Here is a 13,374-nt window from a genome sequence, read left to right as displayed (position 1 = left end):
AAATTTAATTCAAGACTATCCTTCTCAATTAACCACTGAAATGACAAAAGGAACAAAAAAGGAATTTTAGTTCATAGCACAGTTACAAGTAGATACAGTCCATGCATTTACTCTCACCTTTGCAGTATAGTGAAGAAGGATGTTACCAGACAGGTCAGCCATGTCAGACTCTTGAAATTTCCAAGGGCTTAAACAGTTTGGACCTGAAAATTATTTACACACACGTACATAAACATCACTGAATATTTTTGGCCTCCTTGATTCTGTGTAATCAGAACAAAATTTAAAATTAAGTTGTTTCTCCCTCAGGCAAGTTCAAAAAGATCGAAATCATACTATGCATATTTTCAGACACAACGCTATGAAACTTGAAATCAATCGGAAGAAAAAATTTGGAAAGAAAATGAAAACTTGGAGATTAAAGAACATCCTACCGAAGAATGAATGGCCAAGACATTAAAGAGGAAATAAAAAAGTACATGGAAGCCAATGAAAATGATAACACGACAGCCCAAAGCCTCTGGAATGCAGCAAACGCGGTCAGAAGAGGGAAGTATATAGCAATACAGGCCTTCCTAAAGAAGGAAGAAAGGTCTCACATATACAACCTAACCTTACACCTTAAAGAGCTGGAAAAAGAACAGCAAATAAAACCCCAAACCAGCAGAAGATGGGAAATTATAATAAAGATTAGAGCAGAAATTAATTCTATTGAAATCAAAAAAACAGAAGAGATCAATAAACCAGGAGCTGGTTCTTTGAAAGAATTAACAAAATTGATTAACCCCTAGCCAGTCTGATCAAAAAGAAAAAGGAAATGACCCAAATAAAATAAAAAATGAACGAGGAGAGATCACAAACAATACTGCAGAAATACAAACAATAATAAGAGAATATTATAAGCAATTATATTCCAACAAATTGGGCAATCAGGAAGAAACGGAAAATACCTAGAAAAATACAAACTACCAAAACTGAAAACAGGAAGAAATAGAGAATTTGAACAGACTGATAACCAGTAAAGAATTAGTAATCAAAAACCTCCCCAAAAACAAGGTCCAGAGCCAGATGGCTTTCCAAGGGAATTCTACCAAACATTTAAAGAAGTGTTAACTTCTATTCTTTTGAAGCTGTTTCAAAAAATAGAAATGGAAGGAACTTCCAAACTCATTCTATGAGGCCAGCATTACCTTGATTTCAAAACCAGACAAAGACCCCACTAAAAAGCAGAACTATAGATAAATTTCCCTGATAAACATGGATGCAAAAATTCTCAACAAGATAGTAGCCAACTGGATCCAATAATGCATTAAAATAATTATTCACCATGATCAAGTGGCATTTATATGGGATGCAGGGCTGGTTCAGTGTCTGCAAACAAATCAGAGATATATGATACTAATAAAAGAAAGGACAGAACCACATGATTCTCTCAATAGATGCAGAGAGAGCATTTGACAAAATACAGCATCCTTTCTTGATAAAAACCCTCAAGGAAGTAGGGATAGAAGGATTATAACTCAAGATCCTAAAAGCCACATACAAAAGACCCACCACTAATATCCTCAATGGGGAAAAACTGAGAGCTTTCCCCCTAAGGTCAGGAACAAGACAGGGATGTCCACTCTCACCACTGTTATTCAACATAGTATTAGAAATTCTAGCATCAACAATCAGACAACACAAAGAAATAAAAGGCATCCAAATCGGCAAGGAGGAAGTCAAACTTTCACTCTTCACAGATGACATGACACTCTATATGGAAAACCCAAAAGATTCCATCAAAACCTGCTAAAACTGATCGATGAATTCAGCAAAGTGGCAGGATATAAAATCAATGCACAGAAATCAGTGCACCAATAATGAAACAGCAGAAAGGGAAACCATGGAATCGATCCCACTTACAATTTCACCAAAAAACCATAAAATACCTAGAAATAAACCTAACCAAAGAGGTGAAAAACTTACATACTGAAAACTATACAAAGCTTATGAAAGAAATTGAAGAAGGCACAAAAAAATGGAAAAATATTCCATGTTCCTGGACAGGAAGAACAAATATTGTTAAAATGTCAATACTACCCAAAGCAATCTACATATTCAATGCAATCCCTATTAAAATAATACCAGTATTCTTCATAGAGCTAGAACAAATAATCCTAAAATTTGTATGGAACCAGAAAAGACCCCGAATAGTCAAAGCAATCCTGAAAAAAAAAAAAACAAAAAAACCCAAAGCTGGAGGCATAACAATTCTGGACATCAAGATGTATTACAAAGCTGTAATCATCAAGACAGTATGGTACTGGCACAAAAACAGACACATAGGTCAATGGAACAGAAGAAAATACTTAGAAATGGACCCACAAACGTATGGCCAACTAAGCTTTGAGCAAAGAATATCCAATAGAATAAAGACAGTCTCTTCAACAAATGGTGATGGGAAAACTGGACAGCAACATGAAGAAGAATGAACCTGGACCACTTTCTTACACCATACACAAAAATAAACTCAAAATGGATGAAAGACCTAAATATAAGACAGGAAACCATCAAAATCCTCAAGGAGAAGGCAAGCAAAAACCTCTTTGACCTCTCCTGCAGCAACTTCTTACTCAACACGTTCTCCAGAGGCAAGGGAAACAAAAGCAAAAATGAAGTACTGGGATCTCAGCAAGATAAAAATCTTCTGCATGGCAAAGGAAACAATCGGCAAAACTAAAAGGCAACCGAAGGAATGGGAGAAGAATGACATATCAAATAAAGAGTTAGTACCCAAAATTGACAATGAACTTACCAAACTCAACACACACAAAAAAGCAATCCAGTGAAGAAATGGGCAAAAGACATGAATAGACGCTTTTCTAAAGAAGACATCCAGGGGCACCTGGGTGGCGCAGTCGGTTAAGCGTCCGACTTCAGCCAGATCACGATCTCGCGGTCCGGGAGTTCGAGCCCCGCGTCAGGCTCTGGGCTGATGGCTCAGACCCTGGAGCCTGTTTCCGATTCTGTGTCTCCCTCTCTCTCTGCCCCTCCCCCGTTCATGCTCTGTCTCTCTCTGTCCCAAAAATAAATAAACGTTGAAAAAAAAAATCATTTTAAAAAAGAAGACATCCAGATACGGGCGCCTGGTGGCTCAGTCGGCTGACTTCGGCTCAGGTCATGATCTCACGGTCTGTGAGTTCGAGCCCCACATCGGGCTCTGTGCCGACAGCTCAGAGCCTGGAGCCTGCTTCAGATTTTGTGTCTCCCTCTCTCTCTGACCCTCCCCCGTTCATGCTCTGTCTCTCTTTGTCTCAAAAATAAATAAACATTAAAAAAAAAAAAAAAAAGACATCCAGATGGCTAACAAGAGACATGAAAAAAATGCTCAACGTCACGCATCATCAGGGAAATACAAATCAAAACCACAATGAGATACCACCTCACACCAGTAAGAATGGCTAAAATTAACAACTTGGGCAACAACAGGTGCTGGTGAGGATGCGGAGAAAGAAAAACCCTTTTGCATTGCTGGTGGGAATGCAAACTGGTGCAACCACTCTGGAAAATATGGAGGTTCCTCAAAAAATTAAAAATAGAACTACCCTATAACCCAGAAATTGTATGAGTAGGTATTTATCCAAAGGATACAGATGTGCTGTTTCAAAAGAGCACATGCATCCCAATGTTTATAGCTGTGCCACTGGCAGCACTAAAGTACGGAAAGAGCCCAAGTGTCCATCAACAGATTAATGGATAAAGATGATGTGGTATATATACATAATGGAGTATTACTCGGCAATCAAAAAGAATGAAATCTTACCATATGCAACAATATGGATGGAACTAGCGTGTTTATGCTAAATGAGATTAGTCAGAAAAACAAATACCCTATGACTTCACTCATATGCACAATTTAAGATACAAAACAGATGAACATAAGGGAAGGGAAACAAAAATAATATAATAACAAGGAGGGGGACAAAACATAAGAGACTCTTAAATACAGAGAACAAACTAAAGGCTGCTGGATGGGTTGTGGGTGGAGGGATGGGCTAAATGGGCAAGGGACATTAAGGAGAACACTTGTTGGGATGAGCAGTGGGTGTTTGTTACATATAGGGATGAATCACTAGATTCTACTCCTGAAATCATTATTGCACTATATGCTAACTTGGATGTAAATTTTTAAAAAACAATAAAAATAAATAAAATTAAAGTTATTTAACAATATGAATTCTGTAAATTGCTATACATACAACATTGCCATCAATTTTAACAGATGAATAACGAGAATGACACAGATAATATTGTACATGATATTTGGTTGTTTTTCTGTTTTTCCTTTTATTAAAGAGAGCTTGTTTAAATAAATAAATAAATAAATAAATAAATAAATAAATAAATAAATAAATAAAATTAAGCTGTTTCAAGCTATTCAACACAGTTAAACCATACTAGCCAAAATGAACTTCATTTTGGTATCACCTTCAATTCATCTAAAACCTAGAAAAGTTGTGGGTGGTTCAATCTCCACTATAGAAAGGAAACTTTATACAGCATTAAAAACCTAATATCAAATATAACAAAATTTACCTATTAATTTATCTAATGTTAAGTAATTTAAATTTAAAATAAAAAATAACAGAATAACCAACAATGTGAAAAGATATCACAGAAATTGAATAGTAAATGAATAGTACTAAAAAAAAAAAAAAAAAGAAATGCAAATTCAAACAAGGTTCCACCTTACATCAATAAAAGGAGGAAACAGTATTGACCATTCCATGTGTGTGTTTTTTTTTTAAGTTTATTTATTTATTTTGAGAGAGAGAGAGAGAGAGCATGGACGGGGCAGAGAAAAAGGGAGAGAGAGAATCCCATGTAGGCTCCACACCATCAGCACAGAGCACAATATGGGGCTCAAACTCACAGGTCAGTTCTTAAATATTATCAACATACATGTAAAACTATAATTATGTGAGGGATGCAGGTGCTAAATAACCTTGTGGCAATCATTTTGTAATATACACATCTATCAAATCATTACACTGTACATCTTAAACTTACGTATGTTTTATGTCAATAATATCCCAATCAATTGAGGGTGGGCGGACAGGGAATGTAGTGGGATTTTTCTTCCCTTTCAGCTTCCATTACAAATACAAATACACTCTTCAGATCAAATATATTCTTCAAAATATATGTAGGCAGCAAAAAAAAAAAAAAAACTAAGTTTAAACAGTATGACTGTACATGCTCACCTGCTAAATACAATGCCTTCACCTGAGGAGGCTGTAGTCCTTCATAAAATATGATAACAGACCCTAGCTGGCCCTCCAGAGATGTGGGACATCCCCATTCACTATCTTGAGTTCCAGCTGATATCAATTTGGTAATCAATTTTGATTTTTCAAGTGTTCCTCCCCAGGAGGCTGATGACAGAATTCCACCAAATGATGTCCGATGAGGGATAATGGGGGAAGAAAAAGGTGGATCTGGGATTTGGGATGGTGGAGGAGTGGTGGTTCTTTGCCCAGCTGAACCAATGCAGCAGGAAATAAAAGGCTAAAAATTAAGAAACAAACAAAATAAATTACACCATTTTAATTATATCTCGATCTTCAGATTGAAAATAAAACAGCACATAAAATTAAAAAAACAAATAGATGGAAAATAAATTGTAAGTTTTAATTTTATTGGACCATAATGTGTGCATGTGTGTGCATACATAAGAAGCCAATGAGAGATGTTACTTTTGGCCTATGGGATTTGGATGTGTTACTTTTATTTTTTAAAAAAAAAATTTTTTTTTTCAATGTTTATTTATTTTTGGGACAGAGAGAGACAGAGCATGAACGGGGGAGGGGCAGAGAGAGAGGGAGACACAGAATTGGAAACAGGCTCCAGGCTCTGAGCCATCAGCCCAGAGCCCGACGCGGGGCTCGAACTCACTGACCGCGAGATCGTGACCTGGCTGAAGCCGGACGCTTAACCGACTGCGCCACCCAGGCGCCCCGCATGTGTTACTTTTATAACTCACATTATATCCTTCTGTAAATTTTGAAATTTTAATGAGTATTTTTAAAAACTTTAACAACTTTACTATATTCTAAAATAAAGGAAACTACTTTTCTCCCTTAAAATTTATAAACAGAACTACACATTAGTATAATAACACTAATTACAGGCTATCCTAAAATGAGCATCAGGATGAACATCAATAAGAAACTACTAGAATCAGAGAAGCACCTGGGAAATAACAGATTTCATTACCTTCAAAAAAGGCTCTTTTAAAATTATCTAAGAATTCTCAAAGAACTTTTACAATAATATTTTTTTTCCATTTCTAATACAATATGTAAACAATCTTTATTTTTGATTTTTTAAACAGAGCTATTACAAATTGCAGCTTTTATTTCTGATTCTTTTCCCCAAATAAATTTTTGAAAACAAATCAGTGTGCTATTTCCCAAGCTTACATCCTACAACCCTGACGTGTGAATCACTGCTACAATAATATTCTTTAAGAATCATTTCAATAAGTTCCATCTTATATTTGACTACAATGTAAAGGCTTAAAGTTTCTTCATTACTGTTTCAAATTCAGTGAGGATGGAAAAGAGACCATCATAATAGTTTCTAAGTATTTTGTACACTTGGGAGGGCTTTATTATTATTTTTCTAAAGATTTTATTTATTTTTAATTTTTTAAAGTTTTTAAATTTATTTTGAGAGAGAGAGAGAGAGAGAGAGAGAGAGAGAGGGAACACACTAGCAAGGGAGGGACAAAGAGAAGGAGAGAGAGAATCCTAAGCAGGCTCCACACTTGCCAGGCTCAACCCCAGGAACCATGAGACCGTGATCTGAGCCAAAATCAAGAGTCTCAAGAATGAGACGCTTAACCTACTGTGCTACCCAGACATCCCATGGAGGGCTTTATTAAATGATCCTTTGCTCTCCTCTATTAAATTTCTTTGGCTTTCCCATTTTAGGTCTTTTTCTCCATAAGTTTTTTATTACATTTGTTTCTTCTTTGAGTTGTTTTTCTTTATCACATGTTATCCAACTTCATCTAATAATGATAGGCTAACAGTATTAAATATTAACTTACTATATCTTAGAACATACAAAACATTTTAAAATCCCATGGTCCCATAACAAGTAGATAAGGTGTGCTTACTTCATTCATGGCAGGAAATCTGAGAGGGGCAGAGACCTTCTGCTGTCCGTTGTCATAGATATAGACAAAGCTCTGACCAAAGGGTCTTTTTCCAGGCATGTGAACAATGGTTATGTTGTGCTAGTAAAGTAAAGCATACATTTAAAGACTAAAATTACATTAAATCTTTGGAATGACAAGTGTTTTCAGAGTATTACTCAATTAGTTTGTGTGAATAGCAGAACATTGAGATTAAGCATAATTAAATGCTGGTTAAAATTCTGTTTGTAAGAGTGAATGACAATTTTTTCTGTAGTACTACAAAAACATTTATATATTGTTCTAGCAACTTATACACAACTGTAACAAAGTATCTTTCCTGTATTTTCCAAGTCTGAGTATTCTTTAGAATCAATTTTCCTAATGAGAAGCATTTTATACTTTAAGAAAAAGCAAGAGAGATGCATCGCTATTAATAATTTATGTTCTCATTTTAAACTGAATTCCTAAACCAAATCTGATTCTAGAAAACATGAAAGAAATGGAAATATTTACTTTTAATTTTTTAGGAGAAAAATTATTATCGCTGAGTTTATAATGAGGATGATAATGCTATTAACTTCCTTATAAATTTCAACATAAGCAGAATTATGAAGTGAAAATTAATCAATGCTCAAAAAGGAGATAATCCCTGATGTACATTCACCAAATGTGTGACTTTAAAGAAAAGAACCAAAGAGTTAAATGTGATGTCCTAAAACCTTACCCAGAGGGAATCACAGAAACTGTGGTCAGGAAGCATAACTGCAGCATATTCTCTTTTTGTGCACACTGCAACAACCAGCATACCTGAATGGGTAATAAAAGCTTCAAAACCCATGCCACTTCCTGTAAAAAAGCTAACAAAAATATATATTATCAGAACTTTTGAAGTCAGTTCAGTTTTATCACTGAATACACACAAAACCGTAAGATCATCATGAATATCTTTATCAATAATGCTGTGGCTTACATTCTATTGCCACACATCAGTCCAACCTCATATCAATGGTAATTCCTAAATCTTTTATGGGCTTAATGGTTTAACAAATTATAAAAGGTAGCCAGAAGAGTGGAATTCCATTATCAAACAAAAGTAAAATGAAGATTTCAAAATTCTTTCAAATAGGATTCAGAAAGCATGAATAAATGTCTTAAAAATCACAAGGCATTAAATTTATTTAAAATTATCAGTTACCAAAGTAACTAAGTTTGGATGTACATACACATAGGTTTTGTGATCCTTCATATAAATATAGAGCACCTTTAATGGAACATAGAGATCACCATTCATTTTAAAATTTATTACACTTTTTTCTCCACTTTTATCATACTTTTAAGAAGGAACTTTGTTTCCAAACTAACCAAAGACCTACCAAAATATTTGATGTATGTAATCAATATCATGAAAGCGATAAAACACTTATAATTAAACTGTGTACGCCCTAAGGATAAAGCGGTTTCAGCTAAACTGTTGTACATTTAAAAACTAGATGCTTGAAAAGCTTTTTCCTGTTTGAGAATTACAACATATATTGTTATGACAGTTTCATTTATATTCCATAACTTGTATCAGTACCTGTACAATTGTTTTCTTTTTCCTCCTTTGTTAGCATTGCCAAGAGTCAACTGATCCTGATCTAAGCAAAACCAAGCATTGAAAGAAAAGGCAGACCCTGGCCATTTCTGTATGGAAGGCACAGAGATTCCTGCCATACTATGTGACAAATTAAAATACTGCAGTGCGCTTTCTAGACTTTGTTTTCGGGCCATTGTCAGAATTGCTCGAGTCACAGGAGTAGTATAAGGGTGAATATACTCAGATTCATCCACTCTCAGCAATCTTAGCAGCTGACGTATTTCTTCTGAGCTCACTGACTGACTCCCCAAGGAACCATGAAGTGCAATCAAGTTCTCAGCACAAGTTCGATGGAGGGAAGAATGGGAACCAAGGGTTTCAATGATGTGAATTCCCATGTTTGCATTGACACAAGTAGTTCGACTCTGCCTATTAATACAACAAATTCTTTTCAGCCAATCAGAAATGAAGATTTGCAGATCATGGGATTCTAGCTCTGGAAGCCACTGGATAAGAAGCAAGAGAGGCTGGACATTACTAATGCCCAAAATCCCAACTGAAGTGTGGTCACCCTCTACAGCCTATAAAGCAACATAAAAGACAAAAGGTTAGTAACCATTTTGGATATGGAGATAATGGAACTTGTTTAATACAGCAAAAAAACTCACCATATTCATAAGTTCTTTAAGTAGTTCTAGCGGTGGCTGACCCAGGGATTTTAAAACCTCAAACATATGTGTATAACCAATTCTTTCTTTAAATACTTCCTAAGGGAAGGGAAATAAACACATCAAAACATACTTTCAAAGACTGAATTTGCTGATTATTTAAAATGTTGAGGGGCGCCTGGGTGGCGCAGTCGGTTAAGCGTCCGACTTCAGCCAGGTCACGATCTCGCGGTCCGTGAGTTCGAGCCCCGCGTCAGGCTCTGGGCTGATGGCTCAGAGCCTGGAGCCTGTTTCCGATTCTGTGTCTCCCTCTCTCTCTGCCCCTCCCCCGTTCATGCTCTGTCTCTCTCTGTCCCAAAAATAAATAAACGTTGAAAAAAAAAAAAAAATTTTAAAATGTTGAATAATACCCATTTCAGTTAATACTGAAAAGACTGAGTACAGTATTTGCTTCTTAAATCACATCTTCATCTTTTTTTAATTAAAAAAAATGTTTAATGTTCATTTATTTTTGAAAAAGAGAGAGAGAAAGAGAGAGAGAGACAGAGTACAAGTGGAGGACGGGCAAAGAGAATGAGGGAAACACAGCATCTGAGGCAGGGTCCAGGTTGTGAGGTGTCAGCACAGAGCCCAATGTGGGGCTTGAACCCATGAGCCGTGCATGAGACCATGACCTGAGCTGAAGTTGGACGCTTAACCTTACTGAGCCACCAGGCACCCTCTAAAATAGATTCCATAGGTCTTCTGAAATATGATGTGACAATAACCTACCAAATGTAAAATAAATGAAATTAGCAATAATTGTATAATTGTATATTATAAAAATATTATATAAATTTCAGATTAGGGTACAACCACTTTCATCTTCACTTGATTTGTAATTAGTACAGTATTACATGAAGTCAAAACAAAAATGGCAAAAAAATGAGAAGACTTTGGGGGTAACAGGAGCCAGGCAGCAATCTCAAAAGACTAGAGTCCTGGCAATTTTGAGTGGTGACAGAAAAAACTGGGTAATTTTCTCTCTTCTTTTTGTATCTAAATGGATTGAATTTATCTCAAACATCAAGTTCATTTTAGAAAGGTCTAAGTCATATGTATTTTTGAACTAGTGGGCACACAAAGTCATAAAGTAAAATAAAAAGACAACAAAAATCTAGTAATGCTAAACTAGTCCAGTAAATCAGGCAAAAATGTATACACTTTTATTATAAAATCAAAAGATTTAAACAAAATGAGTAAGACTGGTTGTCTCTAGGGAGAGGAACTAGTTGGCTGTGAGCCCAGTGGTAGAAAGAACATTTTTTTCCAAAAGGTATTTTTTAATACTAATTCAAAGGGATACATGGACCCCTATATTTATAGGAACTTCATGTACAGTGGCCAAATTATGAAAACAGCCCAAGTGTCCATAAATTGATGAATGGATAAAGAAGATGTGGTATATACATAAAATGGAGTATCTTTTTTAATTTTTTTAACGTTTATTTATTATTGAGAAACAGTGAGAGACAGAGCATGAGCATGGGAGGGGCAGAGAGAGGGGGAGACACAGAATCTGAAACAGGCTCCAGGCTCCAAGCTGTCAGCATAGAGCCCGACATGGGGCTCAAACTCACAAACTGCAAGATCATGACCTAAGCTGAAGCTGGACACTTAACTGACTGAGCCACCCAGGCAACCCCACGAAACAGAATATTAATCAGCCATAAAAAAGAATAAAACCTTGCCATCTGCAACGACATGGATGGAACTAGAGAGTATTATGCTAAGCAAAAGAAGTCAGTCAGAGAAAGACAAACATCATATGATTTCACTCATATGTGGCATTTAAGAAAACAAAACAGGCAGAGAACAAACTAATAGTTACCAGAGGGTAGATGGGTGGAAAGATGGGTTAAATAGGTTATAGAGACTAAAGAGTGCACCTGTGATGAGCACTGAGTATTATATCTGTAGTAAATGTATCTGTAAGGAATTGCTGAATCTCTATATTGTATATCTGAAAATACTACTACACTGTATGTTAACTAACTGGAATTTAAATTAAAACTTAAAAATCTAATACCTATCATTTTTAAAAAGGTATTTTTAACATAACCTTTTGAATTTTAAACCATGCATTACATAATAAAAAAATTATATCTTAAGACTTGAACATCACTTGAGACTTGAGTTTCATAATACAGTACAGCTAATTCATTATACTCATAAACCAATTACTTAGAACTTAAAATGATTTTTTTTCCCTTACAGAAACTATTTTAATTAGAATTAGATTCCCAAGCAGGCCTGTAAAATTGTAAAAGCTGTCTAGTAGGCATCTAACCATAAGCTACATATGGCAACATTTATAGAGCAAACATTAGTGTCCTAGTGGAACCAACGGAAAGTTAGTAATACTACTGAAGGCATGGCTTAGGAAACCAGGAATAACATTCATGTCTGCTACTAAAAGGTAAAGCATGAAATACATTACAGGTGGTAAACAGAAGGTAAAATATCATCATCATCATCATCGACACTGAGATTTATTAAGCACTTACCATGTGCCTGGCACTATAGGTTTACCACTTTACACAGATGATCTCACTAATCCTTAAAACTATTCAATGACGAAACTACTAGCACAAATCAGCATAAATGGACAACAGGACAGAGTTAGTAGTTGTGAATGAGACAGAAAGAAAATCCTGAGGTTTGGTAACAAAGAAGCAGAATTTCCACGGCCATTGTGAAAAACAAGTACCAAACTGATAGGGCTATTCATGTGAAAAATTTTCTCACAGTCTAGGCAGTCATAAACTGAGCAAAGAGTGAAAGAGTGATTATTTTATTAATGAAGAAAAACTATGATATAAAATTTAATTTTTTAAACTCACTAACCATAGAATCACTTAAAATGATCTTTTCAACAGCAGTGCTATCTTTGTTTACTGACACTGTAAGTCTCTATTAGCTTACAGTTCTATCATATAATTATATGCCTATCTTATAATCCAAAGCAGTCCCCATAGGTGTTTGTCTCAAAAGTTAACAGCAAATGATTCCTATACTGAGATAGTTTGTGAACTATTTCACTTCAGGTGTAACACCAAATGTATTATATATATACTTTCATACATTACTTTGGGGATTTCATAGTGAAAACTGGCATATCTAGGATAACATTTTTGAGCTTGCGGATTTTATGTTTCACCTTAGCAGCTGGAGATTTATTCATTACTGCTGTCAAAGCCTTAATGGTTGATATAGCCAAACAATCCAATTGCCCCTGAAACACCTATCAGAGAGAAAAAAAATAAAAAGGAAAGAAATTAACAACGTGTTCAAGATTTGTATTTAGTTAGGAAACCTTTGTTCTGAAAACCTGAAAGAATAATTACTTAACATGCAATACATTCCTCTTACAATAAAATAGATTTCTGAAACACTATACCTGCAAGAAAAGTTACCTAGTTGACGAAAATAAACCATGTGTCAAGAAGGATAAAGCTACATTCACTCATCACTTTGAAATGTTTTGGGAAAAAAACCAAAAACCGAAAAGAACACAAGCTTAACACATGCTTTTAAAAATAATGGACAATCTCCAGAGGAAGGGAGAAAGATCTATCATTGAAAATTCTATTATATTTTAATTTCCCTTCAAAAATACACTGAACTTCCTAGCTTTAAATTTCATTAGCATGTATAATAAGGTATTTAAAATGGTGTTGTCTATTTGGTTTCCAAGCCTTGTGTTATAATTGAAATGGTATATTTATTTACCAATCAATCACACTTGCAAGCAATAAGGTATACCTATTTTTACATAAGATGCAGAATTTGAGGTAGAACAGAAAATGAAATATGTATCTATAAGTATTATCATGTTTTTGAGTAGGCAAGCTTTAATGCCAAAAACTGTAAGAAAAAATAAAAAGCAGCTTCATTTTGTCTAT

General features: G+C 35.1%; 1 protein-coding gene across 3 annotated transcripts in view; it reads right to left on the bottom strand.

The window, feature by feature from the left end:
* The window catches only part of NBEAL1 (neurobeachin like 1), a 171,203-nt gene that overhangs the window by 101,236 nt on the left and 56,593 nt on the right, over positions 1-13,374 (bottom strand). For all 3 annotated transcript variants that reach the window (XM_043577516.1, XM_043577517.1, XM_043577518.1), the window contains 7 exons: positions 12,630-12,713; positions 9,431-9,529; positions 8,763-9,343; positions 7,911-8,043; positions 7,166-7,285; positions 5,247-5,550; positions 118-203 (listed from right to left, as the gene is read on the bottom strand). In XM_043577516.1, coding sequence (XP_043433451.1) covers positions 118-203; positions 5,247-5,550; positions 7,166-7,285; positions 7,911-8,043; positions 8,763-9,343; positions 9,431-9,529; positions 12,630-12,713 — 1,407 coding nt within the window. The remainder of the gene's footprint in view (positions 1-117; positions 204-5,246; positions 5,551-7,165; positions 7,286-7,910; positions 8,044-8,762; positions 9,344-9,430; positions 9,530-12,629; positions 12,714-13,374) is intronic.

This window comes from Prionailurus bengalensis, chromosome C1 (assembly GCF_016509475.1).
Source record: "Prionailurus bengalensis isolate Pbe53 chromosome C1, Fcat_Pben_1.1_paternal_pri, whole genome shotgun sequence".
In the NCBI taxonomy this organism is placed as follows: domain Eukaryota; kingdom Metazoa; phylum Chordata; class Mammalia; order Carnivora; family Felidae; genus Prionailurus; species Prionailurus bengalensis.
The sequence above is the reverse complement of the archived record's forward strand: the minus strand, read 5'-3'. Positions and strand labels throughout refer to the sequence as shown.